The sequence below is a fragment of the Aplidium turbinatum genome, chromosome 4 (genome assembly GCF_918807975.1).
Source record: "Aplidium turbinatum chromosome 4, kaAplTurb1.1, whole genome shotgun sequence".
Classification (NCBI taxonomy): domain Eukaryota; kingdom Metazoa; phylum Chordata; class Ascidiacea; order Aplousobranchia; family Polyclinidae; genus Aplidium; species Aplidium turbinatum.
In genome coordinates this window covers 14,675,377-14,699,071 of record NC_137475.1, presented here as the reverse complement: position 1 = coordinate 14,699,071, position 23,695 = coordinate 14,675,377, and the positions used below count along the sequence as shown (strand labels likewise).

Genomic DNA, 23,695 nt, shown 5'->3' with positions numbered 1-23,695 from the left:
ATGAAGTTACAATGGTTATGGGAGACTTTAATGCCAAAGTTGGATGTATGGAGGAAGGTAAAATTGTTGGTCAGTTTGGGCTTGGTGAACGAAATGAGAGAGGTGACAGGCTGGTTGACTGGTGTAGGGACAAAAACCTGACAATTACTAACACTTGGTTTAATGTACATCGAAGAAGAAGGTACACCTGGACAAGCCCTGGAGACAGAGCAAGAAGTCAAATAGATTACATTTTGATCAGTACTCGATACAGGAATGCTGTTAAAGATTGCCATGCATACCCAGGAGCAGATATTGACTTGGACCACAATCCAGTCGTTGCAAGATTCCAACTGTTTTTCAAGTGCATCCAAAAACCAAAACCAAAACTAAAGTTTAACCTACAGTCTCTCGGTGATTTGGATGTTTGTGCAAACTTCAAACATGATGTCCTGAAAAACTTGCCAGATACTTTGCCCCAAGACCCCGAAACTTTCTGGAATGTATATTCGACTGATCAAGGAAGCCGCATACACTAATATTCCTAAGATGGACCAGAGCAAGAAAACTTCAACTTATTGGTTCAATTCTGAAATAAGAAATTTAATGGACAAACGTCGTAACTTGAAACAAGATCCAATACAACATCGTTTAGTAAACCGTGAAATTAAAAAAGAATGTCATACAGCTAAAGAAAACGGCTTGAAGAAAAATGTCTAGAAGTTGAGAAACTTCGACTTGATGGGAAAAACATGTTCTAAAAGATAAACGAGCTTGTAGGCAAAAAATCAGCACCAACATCGAAGTGTATCAGAGCGGCAAATGGAGACATCCTTCATGACCCAAAAGATGTAACTCAGAGATGGGAGGAATATATACAGGACCTCTTTCGGGATGCGAGCAGAAGCAAGCTTACTGAAGACGCATCTCGAGATGTGACAGGTCCACCGATCTTGAAAGCCGAAGTTAAGTGGGCTCTGCATCAAATGAAAACAGGAAAAGCTGCTGGGCCAGATGAAATCTGTGTGGAAATGCTTAAAGCCCTGGACGAAGAAGGAATAGACATCATATGGAAGCTCTTAGACAGAATATATGAAAGTGGTGTGATTCCTGAGGTCATGTTGAAATCAGTATTCATTGCACTACCCAAAGTTCCAGGAACACTTGATTGTGACAAACATCGCACTATTAGTCTGATCTCACACACTGTGAAATTGCTGCTAAAGATCATCCTCCAACGCTTAAGAAGGCAATTGCTTCCAGAAATAGGGGGCAATCAATTTGGCTTCATGAAAGACAGGGGAACAACCAACGCAATCTTTACGATGAGAATGCTTGGTGGAAGAGCAATCGAAGTCCAACAAGACCTATACTGTATCTAGCATCTGTAGATTTTAAAAAAGCCTTCGATAAAGTTTGTCACGAACAGCTTTTTGAGATGCTGAACAACATTAACGTTGATCACAAGGACCTGCGCATAATTAAGAATGTGTATTACCAACAACAAGCTGCAGTTCGCCTACCGGAAGGTCTGTCTAGATATTTTGAAATTCAACGTTGGGTCAGACAAGGCTGTGTGATGTCACCAGATCTGTTTAACTTGTATAGTGAAATGATTCTCAGAGAAATAGAAGGTATTGATGAGGGAGGTTTAGTGAACGGCATCTCATTAAACAATATTCGCTATGCTGATGACACTGTGCTCATAGCGACATCTCCGGACGGTTTACAAACACTAATTAACAAAACTTCAGACATCAGTGCAAAATATAGAATTGAAATTAATGACAAAAAAAACAAAATGCATGACTATCTCCAAACAAAGTCCTGAACCCCACTTTGTACTTCACCAGGGAGGCAACACAATTGACCAAGTGTCTTCTTTCAACTATCTTGGTTCTCTCTTGACAGCGGACGCACGATGTAAGAGAGAGATACGAAGAAGAATAGGCCTAGCTAAAGACGCTTTTAATAGACTACGACCTATTCTATTGGATCGCAAGCTTTCTATTCTTCTGAAGGTGCGACTTCTCAAAGTGTTAGTGTGGTCTGTTCTCCAGTATGGTTGTGAAACATGGACCTTCAACACAGAAACTAGGCCTAACATTGAAGCAGCTGAAATGTGGTTTTACAGGAGAATGCTCAGGATTTCATATACTGATCACATCACAAATGCAGAAGTTTTAAACCAGGTACATCAAGACAAGAAACTATTGAACAACATAACTCAAAGGCAACTCAAATTTCTCGGTCACATCAGAAAAAAAGATTTAGAAAATCTCTGTCTAACTGGCCGCCTTCTCGGGAAACGTGCTCGTGGCAGACAACGAACAACATTTATATCCAATTTCTATACATCAATCAGCCAACCAAGAACACTTTGGGACACTGCTCGACAAAGGGAACACTGGAAAAATTTACGAACTGAGCATCTAGTTCATCAAAGGCCGCATCGGCTATGATACTGTTGATGATGGCATACTTAGCAGTTCGTTTGACATCGTTGTACGCTCCTCTGCTTCCTCCTGCCTTCCATGCCTTAAAGCATCTCCTCTTCTCCTGCACAGCATTCTCCACTGTATCATTTCACCACCGGGTTTGTTTTCTCCAGGTGCCTAGATGAAACACCACAAGTTTCTTGTGCAGCTTCAGTGACTCCTTCCTTCAGAGTTTTCCATATCTCTTCTACAGTGCTTGCATGGGCTCCTTCAATCTTGGAGGCAAAGTGTTCAGCATACCGTACTCAGCTTGTTTGTTTGGATCTTTAAGCTGCCAGAGTTTTATGCGGGGCTTAAACTGTCGCTTTTGTGTAAATCTTGTACCGTCATGTCCGACACCATGAGTCTGTGCTGGGATACGCATTCTTCACCCAGGATGACTTTTACATTTGTAACATGCTTTCTGAACCTGCGCCGATACAGGATGTAATCGATCTGCGTCAAAACTTCTCCAGATTAGTAAGTGACCAGATGTCTGTGGTCCTTCTTAAATACGGAGTTCCCTATCACCAGGTCGTTTGCTACAGCAAATTCAAGTAGTCTTTCACCTTCCTCATTGCGTTGGCCAATGGCATACCCACCATGAACTTCTACGTATCCGTCTGGATTGCTGCCTATGTGGCCATTCCAATCACTGCACACAAACAGTTCTTCAGTGGCAGGGACAGTGGTGATAAGGCTTTGAAGTTGTTTCTAAAACTGAGTCTTGGTATCTTCGCTGAGCCCAGCCTGGGGAGCATAAACACAGACGACAGCAAACACAACTTTACCCACAACGAAACGCACTAAGAGTATCCTGTCGGAAATGCGTCTCACTTCAAATACCTTCTCCCACCAATCTTCAGCCAGCATGATACCAACCCCTCCTGTGCCCTTACCATTACCAGACCAGAGAAACTTGCCTTGCGAATCCTTCCCAGTAATTTTCCTAGTTCCAACATGCCTCCATCTGGCTTCCTGAAGACAGAGTAAGTCTATTCTTCTCCTAGTCATTGTCTCTACTACTGTACTTCATTTGCCTTTCCTCGTATGGTTCCCATATTAAGTGATCCCAAACGGAAAGGCTTCGGGCGTTCATAGTATTTGCCACAATGGCCGGACCCTGCAGACCCACGCACCCGGAGGTCCGCCAAGCCCGAGACATTACCAGTTACCTTGTTGTTACTGGCACTGCCTTGGTTATTTCTTCTTTTTCGACTTGACATGTTTTGATTTAGGCAGTTTTTACTGCCGGATGCCTTTCCTTGACTAACTTGGTACACTTTTGGCAGACCAAGATCTCCACCGTTCCCAGCTAACTAGGGCAGTTGTGGGAAATTCCACTTGCATATCACACCGTTGTCCCAAAAACACAGTAGTGACCCACTGCATATGCTACTGTCATCCAGGTCATGACAGGCTATCCAGAGATAGCAGACACCACATATCCCAGTGGCCTGGGATTGGATTGGTGAGTGCTGGGACGTTTCCGCATGCCAGCGGGCCCTGCACACTGCACCTCTAGGGCTTCAATCTGCTCCGAGATCCCTAGCCTGGAGCCGCATGGCATCCAGTTTCCATGGTGTACCACGGGGAGGTTTGGCTAGAGTCTTGTCGGTGGAGAGGTTATGTACCAGCAGGGAAGACTAACGCACTCGGCTTCCTTTTCATCAAAGACTATCTGCCGGATGATGAAAGCGATAGATGAGAAGCATGTGCAACTACATCTCCACCCAGCAGCATCACTAGACACATCACACTGACCTGTGGCACTACACCACTACTACACTGTGGGCTGTGGCACTACAAAATGGTGACCGTTATAAAAAGTGAGAGCGGAAAATGCATTTTTGTAGATGAATTGCAATTTATGTATCATCGAAATAAGACGAATAAAAGCGGTACTACAATTTATTGGGAGTGCAGTGAAAGAAAATCTACAAGTTGCAAAGCAAAATTACACACGAACTAGCAGGGCTGCGATTTTTGCCTTTTTTGGTGACGAGGTCACTCGACACGCGCCATCACTATTCGACAAACGTCGTGCCTTATTGAAAAAAACTGAGAGAGGACTGAATGTCGTTAGCAGGGCTGCGATTTTTGCCTTTTTTGGCGACGACGTCGCTCGACACACGCCGTCACAATTCGACAAACACTGTGCCTTACGGAAAAAAAACTGAGAGAGGACTGAACGTCGTCAGGTCGAGGAACAACCGGGGGGGGGGGGGGGGGCATCACATGATGCAATCATAAGAGTGCCGACTTACGTAAATTGTCTTGCGCCAGGTAATTCAAGGCAAAGCCTAAAAGCGACGATTCACGCGAAAAACTCCCAAGGCGTCCGCGTCGCCATTTTGAACACTGCGGGAGAATGCTTTGATCGAAGTTCTAACGCCTGGCATCAAACATTTCTCCACACACGTTTCGTGCTATTCGACACAATGGGTTTCTTTTATAGATGAAATAACCTAGGAGACATTCCATTATAATTCAACAAATTTTAGAAAGAAATGTAACCACTAGGTTTCAAAAGGTGTTGGTTTTGATATATTTTGTTGTTTTCAAAATTTGAATTTGGGCAAAAAAAAATTTTGAAAATCGGACAAGTGGTTTTTAAGATATCGCATTTTGAAATTTTGTTGCTGTCACTAGGTGGCACTGTTGATGTTCCCAATGTTTTTTTATTTTAGGGATATATTTGGGGTAGAAAGTTGGTTGTAGTGTCTATTCCACCATTTTTCATAATGCAGAATTCAAAAATGGTCTCAATTTTATTCTAAAAGCATTAGCTAAAGAGTTATGGGGCATTTTAAAAAATTTAGGGGACCAAATGCCAACCCTCAAATTGTCATGTGGGTAACGAGATATCCCGAAAAAAAATTCTGTTCTTGAAAGTTTCTTGCATATACTTCATGATAGTATAATATTTTTTTATGAGACTTTTGTCCTTTTTGCACAATGCAACCTTATATCAAAGATCTATTAATGCAATATTTGAATAATACTTGCTTATGATGTCACAATAATAAATTACAGATTTCCCCAAAAAACTTTTTTTTAATGTGAAAATTGCCCGGGAAAACAAAATTTGACTGCAACTTTGAAACAAAGGCTGGTTTTCCTGAGCAATTTTCACAATGAAAAAAGTATTTTGGGAAAATCTGTAATTTGTTATTGTGACATCATAAGCACACATCATTCAAATATTGCATTAGTAGATCATATAACTTCTCATGCAAGTCTTTGATAAAAGGTTGCATTATGCAAAAAGGACAAAAGTCTCATAAATAAACAGTATGTTATTATTAAGTATACGCAAGAAACTTTGAAAAACAAAAACATTTTTTGGGATATCTTGTTACCCACATGGAAATTTGGGGGTTGGCATTTGGTCCCCCAATTTTTTTTAAATGCCACACAACTCCTTAGTTAATTCTTGTAGACTAAAATTGACATCATTTTTGAATTCTGCATCATGAAAAATGGTGAAATAGACACTTCAACCGACTTTCTACCTCAAATATAACCCTAAAATCAAAAAACATTGGGAACATCAACAGCGCCACCTAGTGACAGCCACAAAACTTCAGAACGGAATATCTCGAAAACCGCTTGTCCGATTTTCAAATTTTTTTTTTTTTGCCGAGATGCATTTTTCACATGCTATGACATGTGCTTTAGTCATCAAAATTGAAGACTTAGTGGTTATTTGGATTTGTTGAATTATAATGGAATGCCTCCTAGGCTACTTTTAGTTGTGAACGTCTATGCCAGTTTGTATTTTGTCGTATAAGCCAATTACAATATTGCTCTGTTAAAATGAATCTGTTGAATAGGCCTACTTGTTACGAAAGTTTTTCACATCTAGAAAACAGCCTATTTTCCAATCAGATGTTCAGAAATACAGATGAAAGAGCCGCTATTTTTATGGAAAGAAGTTCTCTTCCAGAAGAACATTTTGAACACTACAGAAAAATGCTTTGATCGAATTTCTAACACCTGGCATCAAACATTTCGCCACACACGTTTTGTGCTTTTCGACTCAACGGGTTTCTTTATGGATAAAATAACCGAAGTAGGTTACTTTTAGTTGTGAACGTCTAAGCCAGTTTGCATTTCGCCGTATGAGCCAATTAACAAAATTGACTCCGTGAGATACTTATTGCAACAGCAGCACGTCAGCACGCTCTTCAACACCTACAAGTGATGAGCTTTCTGGTATTCGCCATCTTCTAGAGTCCGCTGGTGCGGATTTTAACCAGGAACGCCTCATTTCGCTGTACCGCACGCTTCATCAGCGCCTAGTATCAGAAAAGCCGTTTCCTTCGATTGAAAGTTTGTGGTACAACATCTTCACAAAGCAAATTTTTTACCAGGATTTAAGTGAGCTCATGCACTCGTGCTTGAAGTACCTGTTGCGCTGTTGTAACAAATGTATCGTCGAGTCTTTCTGCTCCAGCTACGCACTGCACGACTCGCGATTAAGGCCGCTGTCTGACGAAGCTATTCAAGATCGTTGGCATGTGCGGCCCACCGAATTCACTGGCGAAACCATTATTGCGAAAAGCACTTGACTGCCTGTTCCGAAACGATTGGCATTTAACGCAAATCTTCGGTCTAAAGTCATGCAGAGGCAGCAAAATCAAGATCTAGTAGCAAGCATGCCCTGGCATTAATGCTTGTCTTGTTACGAATGTTCGTTCCTTTCACTGTTATTAATTAATTCGTTCTTGTGTGCATTTAATTTCGTGATTCGTACGTGATTGCATTTAGTTTGTTGCATTGTTGTACGAAGAGGCTTGTCCGCCATCTCGGCACACCTTAAATGCTGTAACACTACGCCGTTGTTTCTTATTATCGTAGTATTGTTCTGTTTTCTTTTATCTGTAGTTCATTTTTCGCTTTATCTTGGCTGTGTTTCTTGGTAACTTGCGTATTTTGCTCCTAAGTGTGTTTGCGTGCGGGACGTGGTACGTACATAACTATTTACGTACTAAGCGAGACTGCGAGACTAAAAAGATGCCAAAAAAAAATCTCAATCTCTGTCACGCAGTAGGTTACTTTAGCGGTATAGCCTAAGGGCTTTTTTCTTTTGCGATTCTCAGTTTCGCGTTTAAAACAGTTCTCTTCCTGGAGCAAAACAAATAATATACACGTCCGGTAGGTAGACAACTTAGTGCATGATACTCCTTTGCAATCACTCAATCAGCATGTGATTAAAAACTTACGTGACTCTGATGTACAATCGTACATCCACACTACTTGTGCGGTAATTCGTGGCCAAACGCTTATCTGACTCTTGTGATGTCATATTACTATTCGACAAACAAACGCAGAATTTTTGGTCGTTCGACGAGAAAGAAAAAATCGCAGCCCTGCGAACTAGTATATTGACAATATTCAAACTTTAAAGAAAGTAAATGAACGTACATCGTCCGGGTGTTTTGATGGGTGTATTCTCATTATTTGCCTTCTGTATGATCGCTTTGGTTAACACATGAGCAACAATAGTAATCATGTAAATTTCTGATATCAATTAAACCTTCCCCATACTTGTCATTCCCGCATGAAAGTTAATTGATTGCTACTTTCAATGTCTAAATGATAAATTTATGATGTGATGTGCCTTTATTACTGCGAATTACCTAATGTACATTTTCAAGTTTTCTACAGATTAAAATAGGCTACTTCATGAATTTCGCTTAATACATGACAAAGATCAGTTTCAAAACGTGATAATTAAATCTCGTCGCACCAATCTGGTTGCAAAGGTGCTAAGTTTAGACTATTTGAGGAACAATGGTTCAATACAGACTCATAGCTGGATTTTTTTCGCAGCTATTTCTTACTCAAAGACGGGCAATTTTTCGGGTGGCAGTTTTCTCGACGGCAATCTGCCCACACAGGCAATTTTCCGGCGGGCAATTTTCCGGCGGGCAATTTTCCGGCGGGCAATATTCCGACGGGCAATCTTCCTGGTCACGATATACTTTCAACAGGTTTATGTACTTAAATGTACTTTATACCTTTTTGTTAAGTTTAAAATGGTTTGTAAACTTTGGATTTATATGTTTTCGTATTTTTGGTTTGCAATTTGTCACACTGTGATAAAGCATTGTATTAATAATTAATATTAAACATTAATGCAGCTTAACATTTTAACAACTATGAGATCTGTCTTTGCAATAAGTCTTTTTTTCAATTAAAACTTTTCATTACATTTTCTTATTTCAAATGAAACCTTGTGGTAATATTAGTATGCTTTGATTGAATTTTCGGTTACAATGCAATTCCATAGTTTGTGTCAACTGCATTTTAAAAAATTACCATTGTGTGACAATAGTAACATTTAAGCATTAGCCTAAAGATTAGATTAGGTAACGTTCAGGCTATTCTCTAACTGAAGATTGCAGACTGTGGTTCTTCCTAAAGAGTCATAAACTTTTCTAGATTTGACAAGATCAATTTTTAATAGTGGATGCATACAATTATGGGTGTAATTTTTCATTAAATTATTTTATGTCAACAAACATATATGTTCCTTTTTCAGGTTTCTGCCTTTGAAGATCATTCCTACACTTGCAAAGAAATGATAAATGTTGTGATAAAATGTGCAAGCTTTCTAGTGAGATCTGGTCTTCATAAGGGAGATGTTGTTGCACTTTTCTGTCCTAATGCAATTGAATATGTGGTTGTATTTCTTGCAACAGCAGCTTGTGGAGGCATACTTACAACGTGCAATCCTGTTTACACTTATCGTATGTTTAGCAACTAAGTTTATTGTTGTGAAATCCTTGTTAGCTCAATTTTTAGCCTTTGAAACTTTGATGCATGACTGCCCACCGCATGTTAGCATCATGGTTATGGTTATTTTGTGGAGCATGGTGATCATTCAAATTCTTCTTTTATGTGAACTACAATCAGTTTTTGAATTTTAAGCTTTGCTACTTATTATAATATGACTTTTGTTACGTTGATCTAATACTGCTATCAATTTAATTTTAAAAGTATATATATACTACAAAAAAGTGCTCAATGCCAAGCAAAAAAACAAGCAGAGTGAATTGTATCAAATATTATATTGTTATTATTCACCTATAAACCTGAGACAAAAAATTGATATTTCATTGGTTTCATAATCATCTATTGCACAAAATATGTTTACATTTCTTGCAAAGGCTTGTTATTAAGAAGAGCAAATGGGAAGCAACTAACTTATTGCTGGGTCATTCCATTATATTTCAGGTCAAAATTAGAGGAAATGCCACCCATACTCTCCGATTTGGTTGATTTTGACATATGTGAGAGATGGCAACCCACTGAGCTCAACAAAAAATTTTTTTTCAAAATTGGTCGAGGGGTTTTAAAGTTACACCATTTTCAATTTTAACCGCACGGTGGCAGTATTTCAGCTCCAAAAAGTAAAAATGCCCCAATATCTGTTTACTGAAGCTAGGAAGTTGATGAAAATATGTAGAATACCGTTTTGGGGGATGAGGAATCCAAATTTGCAAACAGAATATAAGAAAAGCATGTAGTTTTGGAGTAATTTGATTGTAAATATTTTTGAGGTGTATATTTTGGGGAGAAATTTGCCCATGTAGCCGAAGAAAAAAAAAACATTTTTTTTGGGGGGGGATGTTAAGTTGGGCTTATATTTTGATAAACACACTCCAATTTTGTTGTTCCATATTGTTCCTTGCCTGGACTGGCAGTCAAAATTCTTTCTAAAATTTTGCCAATTTTAAATGCTTTTTTAACATTGTACAGTGGGGCATTCCATTTATAATCATCAGCTTTTTTCAAATTTTGTAACCACTCGTCACAGATTTTGCTTATTTTGACATATTTTGTACATACTAAAAAATGATGAAAGGAGCAAAAAAATTTTTTGAAGTATCTTCATTGGGGGCCGAGATAGAGCACTTTAAATTTTCGGCCACTAGTAGGATTTTGGAAGCTGAGCACAGCTATTTTTTCATTTTGCACCTTCATTTTTTGACAATAACTCTTTACCTTGAACGATTTTCGCACTGAAAACATGCATTTTACCAATTTAAGATCCAAGGAATTCATTTAAATCAGTGGCGGATTCAGAACGTAGTTTATGGATAGGCCTAAGAAATATCTTGGTGGGCCTTCACCAATAAGGCCACGGCGGCCCAGCACACAAAAACTTAGTGTTACCGAATATCTCTTACAAATGCTGTGAAATAGTGATGCCGCAGACAATTCAGTGCCACTTGGTTGTTCTAGTATTAAACATTAATATGTTTTTTTTCATAAATCTGATTTTGGGTGGACCCACTGTCAATCTGGGTGGGCCTGTACCAATCAGGCCCACCCGGTAGATCTGCCCCTAATTTAAATTGCAATTAAAAATATGCTAAGATGAACATTTCAAATGGTAATTTAGGTTTAAAGTTTTTCTTAATTTATTTTTGATACGCTACGTTTGGGGGAATATTTCGAAGCGCTGAGAAAAAGATCCCAAAAAAATTTTTTTTTCAAACAAAGCAATTGAAGAATAATATTTTCACGAAATTTGATTGATGTAAGTTTTGCATAAACCAAAATATTCAACTTAGAAAATATCAACCCATACATATCAAAAAAATGAAAATAATTGAAACATAACTGATGCTTTGTCACAATATTTGCAGGGTTCAGCCATATTATGGTCTATTTCTTTAAGAATTGTTTTATGTGTCAAACTACCAATGTTTTATTATTCAGCTGATATCAAATAGCTAGTCTGATCAAGATTTTACTACCATTTCTTATCAAACCAGCACCTGCCTGCACCCTTATCATTTCTGAACTAACTTTTCATTGAAGTAGAAAACTGCCTGGCTATGATGTTTTTATTATTCAGCAGGAAAGGAGTTAAACAGTTTGGTTTGGAAAAGACAATATATGCTGGATGCCACCCACTTCTGCACTTTTGAAACTAACTCCACCTTCTACATCCAATGGTAGAAGTTACACTTTTAGCTCGCAAGAACTGAACAAACTTGAAAAACTTTTTAACTAGACTGATGTGCAATTTGGTGTATTTTTTATTACTTGATGCTCACTCAATAATTTCTAAGCTGTACCTATGGGAGTTAATTATACTTTTAACTTTTTTGATCATATGGATTGAAACAAATCACTGTCAGATGACAGACATACATTACAATTCGTCCGCCCCGATAGCTCAATGTCCGCCCCGATAGCTCAATTGGTTAGCGCGTCACTTATGGAACGAAGAAACTTCAAGATCAAGCGGCGCTGGTTCGACTCTCGGGGTGTGCGCTTGAGCAACGCACGTTAAGGACTGCTCTCCATTCAGCGGCATCTAATGGATGGAATAGTTCCCCGGCAACAAGACTTCAACAATCGGAAACTTCACTCTGTCAATCTCGGTGACCGGGCCTGCGTCAGTGATGCGAAGCCTCTACAAGTATGCGAAACTGCCAGGATTAAGCTCTGCAAGAAGCTTTCCCAGTCCGAGGATAAAGATTCAATCAATCAATCAATTTGCTGTTTCAAAAATGCCAAAACTTCATGTCAAAGAAATTGGAATTTTGCCAAACTGAGTATCAGTTTTAAACTGCAGTCCCTCTCAAAAAACACATGGAACAACTAAAATAACTCATCATAAAGACATAACATAAACAGGTAAATAATTTCAGAAAAAAAATTTTTGAATTTGGTCATGGCTACATGGCCAAAGCACCCTCCAAAGTTATCCCCCCCAAAATTTTTGAAACGTTGTTTTCATCTATAAATGATATCTTTTCACCAATTTTGACTGGAAATTCAGATTCTTTGCCCCCAAAAATGGTATTCTACATATTTTGGTTGTTTTTTTAGCTATAAATTACGAGATATTAGCAAAATTTGAATTTTGGGGGGGCACGATGCCCCGGTCAGGTGGTGAATTTCAAACCCCCACAACTTCTAAACCACTTGGTCAATTTCAAAAAAAAATTTTTTGGTGTGCTCAGTTAATGATTGTGAACTTACTGCCAAAGTATGAAACATTTCCAAGAGTATTGGTTTTTTCATGACCTGAAATATAATGGAATGACCCTGCTTTCAACCCATGGTTCAACCACATTACTACAGTTTCTAGGCCTTCAGCTACTTCACAGTCTGCTCACTATAGTCACTCCTAACCAGATATTTTTTCATATTACAGATGAGATTTTGCATCAATTTCAAGATTCAAAGCCAAAATTTGTGTTCACTGTTCCTGGCAATGCGGAAAAAATACGAAAAGTTACATCCCAGTTGAAATTTTGCAAGGTAAAGCAACGTGCTTCCTCAAGTATCAGCTTACGAATATGCAGTTAACATTTTAATGTGCTTTAAGGGCATTAAACTTTTTCTCTGGCTGTCCACACGTGTTAGGCGAATTTAAAGTGGCAGTGATCACACCACAAATTATATATTAGTTATTACCGTAGATTAGTGTGCAATATGGAAAACGGACATATATTATAGGTATTTGATTTACAAATGCCATTAACATGGAGCAACATCAACTGTTGAATATTGTCAGAAAGCCTTGCAATTTGCAATAGCAATCCCCTTCTGTAGAATGAGTGCAACAACTTTTGTGCCTGTTTGGTCGTAAGAAATCACAAGCATATCTTACCAGTGACATTTTGACTCAGAAAGAACGAGAATGTCCTGTGGAGGTCATATTGGCCGGCGTCCTTTGATTTCTTATTCACTTATCCACTGGATGCAGAAACTTTGCATAAAATTCTGTGTATTTAGAGCTAGGTCACTGCAAATCAGTACTTTTTTCACTTGTAGGAAGTGTTCATGCTGGAACCCTGTGAAGGTTTTCGTTCCTTTAAGGAATTTATGGAGAGAGAAAACGGAGACTTATACCCAAAATCTGTTAAAATTGATCTTCACAATGATGTGGTAGCTTTGTTTTACTCCAGTGGAACTACAGGCCAGCCTAAAGGAGTTATGCTCAGCCACTACAACTACGTGTCGGCACTTACAATTGCCAAGTAATCAATTCGATCAGTAGCCTATTGCATTGTGAACATACAGTAGGCTATAATTCACGTTTGCTGTGATTTTTTGAAGGAAGTAACAAATGCCGGGAAAATTACTTATTGAAGCAATAATTGGTTTTGATAAGAGGAGCTAAATAAATACGTATGATACAATAATCTACTCGATGTTGGGATTAAACCAACCTGATAAAAAACAAAGTTCGTTAACAAATTAGTTTACAACAGTTCCATTTTGGCAGATTTGAATCGTCCCTGCATGACCCATGTTTCGACCCTTTGCGACCCATCGTTTGGGAACCACTGATTTAGATTATGTCTTGTCTAATCATTTTTCTTCAACCTTTTTCTTCCCAGACAGCAAAATCCGTCATTTTTATATTAATTCAACGAAATTGATTCTTGAAATGAAAACTTCTCTATGAAATGAACATAAATGAAAACTTTTCTATATAATACTGTATATATAACATTTTCCCACATTCCCTGAACTTTGCTCAACCCAGCCTTGCCCTTCTTGTCACAGCTGTTTCGCATCCACCGCTTCCATTTATTTGATCACTCAAATGACAGAAGTTGGTCACTATTTCAATTCCATAACAGAAACTTTCTCTGCAATCCTCAACTAAATCTTTTCCTTTTTCACATTTCCCACAAATAAAACAATTTTCCAGTCTTTCTGTTGCTCTCCTCGTATTGACACATCTTACATGTAACCACTTACCACACACCTTGCATGTCATCGAATTTCTCATGTGTTATCAGTTATCACTAGGGCCATTTTTATTTTGACATAAAAAAAAAAATTTGACTTTATTTTTATCAAATTTTGACTTTATTTTGACCTAACGAAATTGCTTATTTGTAGAAGACACAGTTCTTCCTTGAGTTGATACCAGTTACTCAAACATAATAGTTTGTCGAATTTAGACCCAAACCTAATATTTTGTCGAAAAGTCAAGGTGTTTTATGGATTATAAAAAGTGTGTCGTGTTTGTTGGCGATAGATTTAGGTAGCCTGTGTTATTTTGTCCTTGTGGAAAGGGCACTTTGCCTCGATTTTCTCTGCATGGTAAATTAAATTCATCAGCAAAATCTTTACAATGCTCTGAAGACGATTTAGCTTGCTTACAATGCTTAGGCATTTTTGTATTACAGAATGTCAGTTGACTATTCCCAAAATTCAAACTGTTGATCTTCGAAAAGACCACGTTTGTGAAGAGGAAGTCTTTTATAAGAATTATTTAAATGCGTAACAATGAATAAACAATGGACAATTTGCGATAAAAGTTACTGCTGATCCAAGTGGCCATTGTGACATATTTCCTGCTTTTATCGGTTAATATGGTTTAATTGTATCGCAGTTTCTGATTTACAATGCTTCCACAAGGATTTCGACAAAAATTACTCAAGAAACACAAAAAGTTTGTCAAAAGCCATAATTTGGCAAATTTTGAATTTATTGAAAATTTTGACTTTATTGTCAATTTTAACCTATAAACTTCTAAGAAACACTCCCCTAGGTGCTGACAACAACTTTATTCTTTGATTCGTGGACAGGTCCTTAAAAATTTTTGACTTTATTGACTTTTGCGGGCCCTAGTTATCACTCTCTTCCCAGACAGCAAATCAACCGTGTTTTAAATTGTTTTAACGTCTGCAGACATTGAATCAATGTAAAACACGGGTTGATTTGTTGTCTGGGTTTCCACATATTGCGCATGGTTCGACTATGCTCTATACAACTATACCTTCCGCTCTAGGCTACTCACCATCGCTTTCGTTTTCTCTCTATTTACCTTTATCCCCTTTGTATCAAATGCTCCTTTCATTTCGAAAACTTTTGTTTTAGTCCCTCCATACTACTACTGGTCAAGACTAGGTTATCCGCATACAAAAGTTTACTCAACAACCCCTCCCTTACCCTTTCAATGAGAACATCAACCACAATAGCAACTATAAGAGGTAACAGCACCGATCCTTGATGTATCCCGACTTTTACTAAAAATCCATCGAATGCTGATTTGAACTAACTTTTACTTTTGTTCTCGCACCTTCATACATCGTCATCTCCGCCCTCACTAGCACCTCCGGTATCCATCTTTTTCTTGAGACTCTGCCAAACGCCTTCTTCAAGTCAACAAAACACGTGTAGTACGTGTACAGTTTATTTGTTGTATTATTGTATAACATCTGCACTTGTGCTGGTCATTTTGTTCATATGTAGACTGCAACTTTAGCTACTAGTGATATTTAAAAGACTTTTTTTGACGACCTCACATTTATTCTGAAAAAAAAATTGCAAATTTTTCACTAAGAGACCTAACCAGTAACCCATGCCAAGGATCTCTGCGTTGAAACAAAACATATCTTTGTTCTGAAAAATATTCAAAGTAATTTATTTTCGACAAAGTCAATTTCTGATGTTTTGTTAGAGTGATCTTAAAGCTTATGCCTCATGATGTGGAGTATCTGGTCCTTCCCACTTTCCACATTTACGGAATGTGTCGATCATTGACTGTGCTATGTCAAGGTGCCACTTTGGTAGTTGATCGGAGATTCTTACTGAAGCGGTTTAGCAGAGCTATTGAAACCTATAAGGTAGTTCATGGCCAGTTGGCCACCTGGAGATGTGGCCTGATTTGTCACATTTTGCAGATTTTGATTACAGCTACTGCTAGTGTTTGATTGACATTTTCTTAGATTTTTTTCCTTTTTGCTGTCTCTTAATGATATAAAAGCTTTTTGTTGCCTTGGGGGAAGCAGTAGCAAATGAGAAAAAGTAAGTTGAAGAACGCTGAATCAGACTGTCATTGAAAAATTAACAGTCTGACCAAAATCTTCGAAATCAAATTTTCTTTGTTTTTCAACATCTGAGGATGTTAAAACCTATTGTGTCATCTGAGGAAAACAGTAAAGAAAGTGTAAAAATATAATTTTTAGAAAAAATTATTCAAACATTCGCCAAAAGTTAGCAAAACCTGAAAATTTCTGCAAAATGTGACAAATCAGGCCGTATCTTTAGGTGGCCATGAGTAGCCTAGTTGTTTTCTTTTGAACTAGATTAACACTTTTAACGGCTTCTCTACAAACTACACTACGGTAGTTCTAACTAAGGTGTTTTTACAGACTTTGCATATTGGCTTGGTATAGAAGTTACTACTTCACCGTAATTGTGCTGTTAAGCTAAGCATTGTGAGCAGGGCTATGCAGTCGGGTGAAAAATATACGATTCCTCGATTTATGACTGGCGGATTCCGTCTTTAGCGTTGCCAGATTTTTTTATATTGTCCGATTTCTTGTTTTTTTTTTTTTTAATTCAACTTTCAAGTTCACTTAAGTTGTGGGTAACGGCGACTTTTACAAAAACTGTCAAAAAAAACACTTCCATTTAAATTTTTTATAAAATGTTTTAGAGAACAAGAAACAATATATGTTTTGAAAAAGATGGCAAACAAATTTTTTTTGTTCGACTCCACGGCCCTGATTGCCCGGTTGCAAGAGCATGCATGTGGCGGTAGCTTAGTGAGCCGTAGGTTAACACGAAGGTTTCTTTCCTTACCTCTTCACTTGCTCAATTTAAATCTTTGTCACAATGTTTGAAACGACAAGGCCAAAGACACTTTTATTGTATTACCTTGAAAAGGCCTCTTAATAACGCGAGAATGTTTTTATAGGTTACCACATGCCCTTTGGTGCCCCCAATGTTGCTTTCTATCGCCAAAAGTAATATAGAGGATGCGTTCGATCTTTCATCCCTAAAAACTTTCATAATCGGTGCTGCGCCTATTTCGTCTCACCTCGCTGATTCCGTCATGAAAAAGTTGAACTGCAACTTGATACAAGGTAACGCAGTGAAGATAATTGTGTTTTGGTTGTGAATGGTGGTTGCCGCATTATTAGATTTTTGTTTTAGCCTGCTGCTTTCCAAAAGGAAGCTAATTCTTCTTTGGGAGACCTTGGAAGGATTAACGGTTGCGTGTAGGCTAGTTTTTATTCTTCTTGAAAAAGACAAAATTAAGGTAACGCTTGACTACCCATGGGTATTGTTGTCTATAACTTAGTATTGTGATGAATGTATTAGTTAAGTACTGAGGAGCCTATCCCATGAACACGCCTGCTAAAAGTGTTTTCCTGTCTACTGCAAATAGTTTCTTTTTGAGTTGTCCATTCTAACTTTTCATTGATGTTTCAGGTTGGGGCATGACAGAAACTACAGGACTTTGCAGCATCCACAATGATTCTTCATGGGGATTGTCTGCCACGACTGCCGGCAAACCCTGTCCGATGAACTTTGTTAAAGTAATTGTACTGTTTAACTTTGTGCTTGCGAGCGGACATCTTATAATTGCGATCTTATAATCACGTTTGTCTTTTGTAACTGATGTTACCACTAATAGAGCTTTGATGGAGAGTTTGTCTTGTTGAATTATAGGCATACGAAGCCAAGTAACTTAATCAGATTTAACATACAGTGCCGGCAAAAAAAAATCTTTACATTCGGTCGGCAAAAAAAAAAACTTTACATGTAAAATCTGCACAAGTTCTTAGGTTACTGTTCCCGCCAAAAGGATTACGACACAAAAACACTTGTAGTTTCATTATTAGCTACTCTCTGGCAACACTTCACTGTAAAGCCATTGCTCTGCGTGCCTAGTGTTGCTTTCCAGCTTCGTGAGTAGTAAGGGGGGTAAAATAACACAATATTTTTCATTTTCTCAAAGTTTCGAGGTCTTGCAAACAATTTTCAAAAACTAAAATGGGTCGAAAGAAGAAGCAAATGGAAGTAAAACCTCGTGCCTTGACTTTGTGAGAGAAGGGAGATTCTTTGATTGCTGTAGCCAGAGATATTGGGGTCTCAAGAGAGGCAATTTATCAATTAAAAATGTGAAATATTCACTAATTGTAAAGATTTTAGTTGATACATTGCCTCTCTGGAGACCCCAATATCTCTGGCTATAGCAATCACACAATCTCCCTTCTCTCACAAAGTCAAGGCACGAGGTTTTACTTCCATTTGCTTCTTCTTTCGACCCATTTTAGTTTTTGAAAAAAAATTTGCATGATAACCTCGAAACTTTAAGAAAATGAAAAATATTGTGTTATTTTACCCCCTTTACTACTCACGAAGCTGGAAAGCAACACCAGGCACGCAGAGCAATGGCTTTACAGTGAAGTGTTGCCGGAGAGTAACTAATGATGTAACTATAAGCGTTTTTAAGACGCAATGCTTTTGGCGGGAACAGTAAGCTAAGAACTTGTGCAGATTTTACATGTAAAGTTTTTTTTTGCCGACTGAATGTAAAGATTTTTTTACCGGCACTGTATTTACATTTACACTACAGAAAACAAAATAAAAACTACATTGAAACAAACTTCGAACGTTTTCGACATCACATGATGTCCTCTCTTTAGGAATAATAAATATGTAGTAATTTCATCTATATCTAAACAAAACACAATCGTTACATACTCCTGAAGAGTGCATCATGTGCTGTCGAAAACGTTCAAAATTTGTTCCAATGTAGTTTTTTGTTTTCTGTAAATGTCGTAATAAACTTGAATATGTTAAATCTGATTAAGTTACTTGGCTTTGTATGCCTATGATTTAATATTTCGTATGCTGCAATATTTTTAGTTCTCGAATAGCAATCAATGGCATGGTCTGATCGATAAAAGTGTTCGAAATTTCGTCTCATGTATTTTTTGACACTTGTATCTGTTCTCCTTAGATTGCAGACCCGAATACCGGTGAAATCTTGTCCCATGATCAGGATGGGGAGATCTTGGTGAAAGGTCCGGAGGTATATACTTGAACAATGTCGCTCGTTAGAATTAAATTATGAAAATCATTTCTAGCACTAGTTGCAACGTTCATCTGATGAAAATGAAAGTAAAAGCAACAACAAACAGGTTGATTTATTGCTTCACTGACGTTTCGCGCACCATGACAATGCGCATGCTCAAAGCGAATAACATACAAAATATAATTTACAAAGTTTTATACTGCAGTGCGGGTGAAGGCAAGGAAAAATGAAACACAGATTGTTTGAAAGGTTGGCCAAAAACGCTATTGTAATTTAATTTCGTCTCGAGTTTCTGTTGGTCTCCACTGCTTCGAATTTATGTTTAATGAATTGGAAGTTTTTTCGTAATTTAACGTAGAAAGTAACTGCTTACACATCTTTAGCCAACTTTTAAAATAATTTGTGTTTATTTTTTCTTGCCTTCAACCGCACTACAGTATATAACTTTGTAAATTATATTTTGTTTGTTTTCGCTGAGGATGGGCATTGTGATGATGCGCGAAACGTCCGATAAGCAATAAATCAACCTGTCTCTTGTTGCTTTTACTTCCACTTTCATCAGATGAACGTTGCAACTAGTGTTAGAAACGATAATTGTCCTGATGAACACCCTAGCCTTTCGGTATTCAATTATGAAAATGGTGAAAAGCGGTCTATTACAATATCACAACGTAAATTGCTTAACTCGCGGCAGGAAGGAACACAACAACGCATAAGTAAACTTTCATTAAATTGAATTTTCTTGTAACTAGGCCTATTGTTTAAACAGTTATGTGACTTATGTCCTTAATTTTATATTAATTTTGCTATTGCGAATGAATTTTGGAGCTGGTATACAAGTCCCCCCCCTTGGTAACTCATGACAAAGACAGGACTCAACCAAACATATAGGGTGAAACTACCTTACCTTTGCTTTATAATACTGTTCACACACTTCAATCCACATGTTTTGGTCAAGACCTGTACTGTATACCTTTACGATAAGACTTGTACACCAGCTCCTGAATTTTGATCAACAATTTGTTAATGGTCCATTGAAATCGTAATCGACATTTCACAGGCTTGTCCTTCAGATTGCTACAATCCCGGCCGTTGAGGTTGACTGCGGTTCCCTATGATCTGTTATACATGTTTACATAGAGCGTGAGGACACATTTTATAGTTGGCTACAAGCATGCGATATAAGATCAATATAATGTAAAATGCAGAAAGTTGTCGAAATGTGCCGATACTTAAGCGTTGCAAGAATACGCTATGCAGCAATGACACTCAAATTACATAGCAAGGAGCGTCAAAAAATGCCGGGATGAATTTACCTGATGTATGAACGAATACGTTTCCGATGTATTGGTACATCTTAAACATCTGCATTCTGTATATTACAATGCTGTTAAGTTTGTTCTTTATTTCAAGGTGATGATTGGATATTACAATAACCCATCTGCAACTGCAAATACGTTTGACAAAGATGGATTTCTTCACACCGGGGACATTGGTCATTACGACAAGTCAAATAATCTTTATATTGTTGATAGACTGAAAGAACTCGTCAAGTACAAAGGGTTTCAAGTAAGGTTCACTGATTTACTGTAGACGAAAACTAAACCAACAGCTTTATTCATTCACAAAGACAGCCACCATCCTGTCACACTCGATTGCATGTACTTTTAATCTTCTTGTCAATGAGCCCATTTTGTTGCGCTTACCTTTACTGATATATATGTCAATGGATGTCAAGGTTGCCAGATATTTTTTATATTTTCTGCCCAATTTCCACTAAAAAATAGGCCAATAATTATATACAAGTTGAAACAAGCAAAAGTGGTCCAAAATTTGAAAGTTTGCACAAATCGAAGTCAAAAAACGAAATTCGTGACGAAAAATGGTATTTATTCTGTGATATTGGGTTTGAAATGAAACAAAACCAACCAGCACACAACCCACAACTACTAAAATTTTCCCTCTACTCTGAAACAAAACTATCCCAATTTAGCAGAAAAACCGCGGAACTGGCAATTTTAATGTATGTAAAAATTGTGCACGATAAAATTATATAAAAGAACCAGGTAATTTAGGTAATCAGTTTAGTTGGCAAAGTGGGTAAAATTGTATCCAATTTTTGGTTTTGATACTAAATATCAAATTGACTCAGCATTTGACAGATCGTAGAAAGTATTGTATACATTTAGCAACGGCTGAAGCTGATTTGGTGTTTAGATCGCTTTTTAAAACTGTACAATGCACCTGGCATTAAAGTTTTAAACGATTGTATAACTTAATTAATGCATAAAATTAACACATTGATTGATTAATATGGGACAATGTATTTTGGGATGTTGAATCGCAGCTGCCTAAGTCAAAATAAATAAGTTGCCATGATCATTTTCCTTCCAAAAGTGTGCAACAGTAAAAGATTTTGTCATTAGATTGATCGATTGAAGGTTTATCTTTGGATTTAGCAAATTGTTTTAATTGTTTGCTTGTTTTTTGATATTAGACGAACGTGCTGCCGTTTCCTGCCATATTATCTAAGTTTGCTCCCATTTCGTCAAAGTTGACAATTAAAGTTGGTGAAGTTACCAAAAAATATTCCATCAACGAGGTGTCGCTGCTGTCAACCTGTCGTTGAAGCGAGCTGCTTCAGTCAAAAACCACGTTGCCTTATTTTATATTCATTAGTCGATGCTTACATTTTATGGGGGTGGAAAGCAGGTTGCTTCCTGTGTCCCAGCTTGTTCGCATGCACTGTACAACAGTGCATGCGAAACAAATCCTACCAACACCTCGCCGCCAACATATCATGTTTTCAAAACTCTAGGTCGCTCCTGCAGAGCTGGAGCATGTTTTGCTGGGTCATGTGAAGATAGCGGATGCTGCGGTCATTGGTATCCCGGATGAAGAGGCAGGAGAGCTTCCGAAAGCTTTCATCGTGAGGCGTGATCCTGCTCTTTCTGCCGCCGAAGTCCATAGCTACATGAGAAGTGAGTGAACCAATGCTGGTGCTTGGCGTGTGGTAGCTTGGCGACTCTAGAATACTTGGACCTCGCGTTGGTGCCTTGTTTCATGTCACTCACACTTCAGAAGTTATGTTTTTAAATCCTGTAATTTAGTTGTAATATAGTTTTATGTGGTATTACATAGCGAGAAACTTGTTTGTTGCGGCACTGTAGTGGTAGGTAGGGTACATGCTATTGTCAGTCACGCTTGGCTGCGTTGTCAAGAAAGAGCTTGAAATGTTTGTGTACATTAAAAAAAAAAGCAATTTTGACACTTTTTTGTGAGATAATTGTGCTCCGGAAGAGGGTGCCCTTAGTTGAAAAGACAAACGATGAAGCATTCCCCATTTGCAAATCTATTGCCACTCCAGTGTTTCTTGTTCGCATTATTGAGTAGCAAGACTAACAAAAGTCGCTTTGCTTGTTTCAGATGAGTTGTCCTCATACAAACATCTGAGGGGAGGAGTTGAGTTTGTTGACGTCATTCCAAAGTCGGCCAGCGGAAAGATTCTACGTCGCGTCCTTCGTGATCGTCACAATGCTGCTTTAAAATCAGCATTGTAGCGATCCATGTTTGCAAACCTGAAGATTGTGTTGAAGCAAACCTCCCAGTGGGCAAAATCGTGCATTTTACGTTGATTCAACGTCAGCAGACGTTAAATTACTGCAAAAAGGACTGATTTTGCTGGCTGCATTGTTAGGTTAATGCAATGTAATTTATGGCCATAATTTTATTGCGGTTTTACATTTTTCTCTGTGGTTACTATTCTTAATCATTTGCAATAGGTGTATTGGTGAATTCATTACAGTTTAACTTTATGTGCCGTGTGGCTCACAAAGTGGTTGTCCCTTGTCTAGATATTCTGTAGTATGCTATGATTAGAACAGCTGACTCAGTTGTCGCTGCTTTCTACATTCTGTTATTTTGCTACTACTATGCCACCACTTTGTATGCAATTGTGCAGTACATTGTGCCCACAAACGCAATGTAAAATAATTAGTATTATTACTATGCAAATAATTGTGCCTCTGCCCTCTTCTTGATGGTTATTAAATGGGTAATTAGTTGTTTTTTATTTGATTCATTTGTAATCATTCGTGCTTGTAATAGCCGTGAAAGACTGTCATGGAATGCAAAATAGATATGACATCGGCTATTATAAAATTTGTTATTTTATTTGACTTCATTTATGCGTTTGACCCGTTTCAATAAACATGTTGACATTCCGACGCCGAATAACCCACAAACCGACTGTTTCCTCAACTTATTTTTCGTTTCTTCAGCCCTGAGGTTACCAAATAAAACATGGGATGGTGAGCTTTTACTGATTTTTCTGCCAAGGTGGGATTTTAGAAAAATCTATTTAAATATGAAGTTGCCAACATTTTCAAGCGCTTTCTCATGTTCAGATAGA

General features: G+C 37.9%; 1 protein-coding gene across 2 annotated transcripts in view; it reads left to right on the top strand.

Annotated features, from left to right (window-relative positions):
• The window catches only part of LOC145768174 (uncharacterized), a 34,566-nt gene extending 10,968 nt beyond the window's left edge, over positions 1-23,598 (top strand). Inside the window, exons 1-11 of one of the 2 annotated variants that reach the window (XM_082579651.1) lie at positions 7,574-8,455; positions 9,007-9,214; positions 12,643-12,749; positions 13,266-13,471; positions 15,913-16,078; positions 17,155-17,323; positions 17,673-17,779; positions 19,210-19,281; positions 20,698-20,853; positions 22,103-22,265; positions 22,711-23,598. In XM_082579651.1, the coding sequence (XP_082435777.1) occupies positions 9,046-9,214; positions 12,643-12,749; positions 13,266-13,471; positions 15,913-16,078; positions 17,155-17,323; positions 17,673-17,779; positions 19,210-19,281; positions 20,698-20,853; positions 22,103-22,265; positions 22,711-22,844 (1,449 nt within the window). In that variant the 5' untranslated portion in view covers positions 7,574-8,455; positions 9,007-9,045 and the 3' untranslated portion in view covers positions 22,845-23,598. Of the gene's footprint in view, positions 1-7,573; positions 8,456-9,006; positions 9,215-12,642; positions 12,750-13,265; positions 13,472-15,912; positions 16,079-17,154; positions 17,324-17,672; positions 17,780-19,209; positions 19,282-20,697; positions 20,854-22,102; positions 22,266-22,710 lie in introns of those variants that run through there. The other variant, XM_082579650.1, reaches the window with a different exon arrangement.
• The last annotated feature ends 97 nt before the right edge of the window (positions 23,599-23,695 follow it).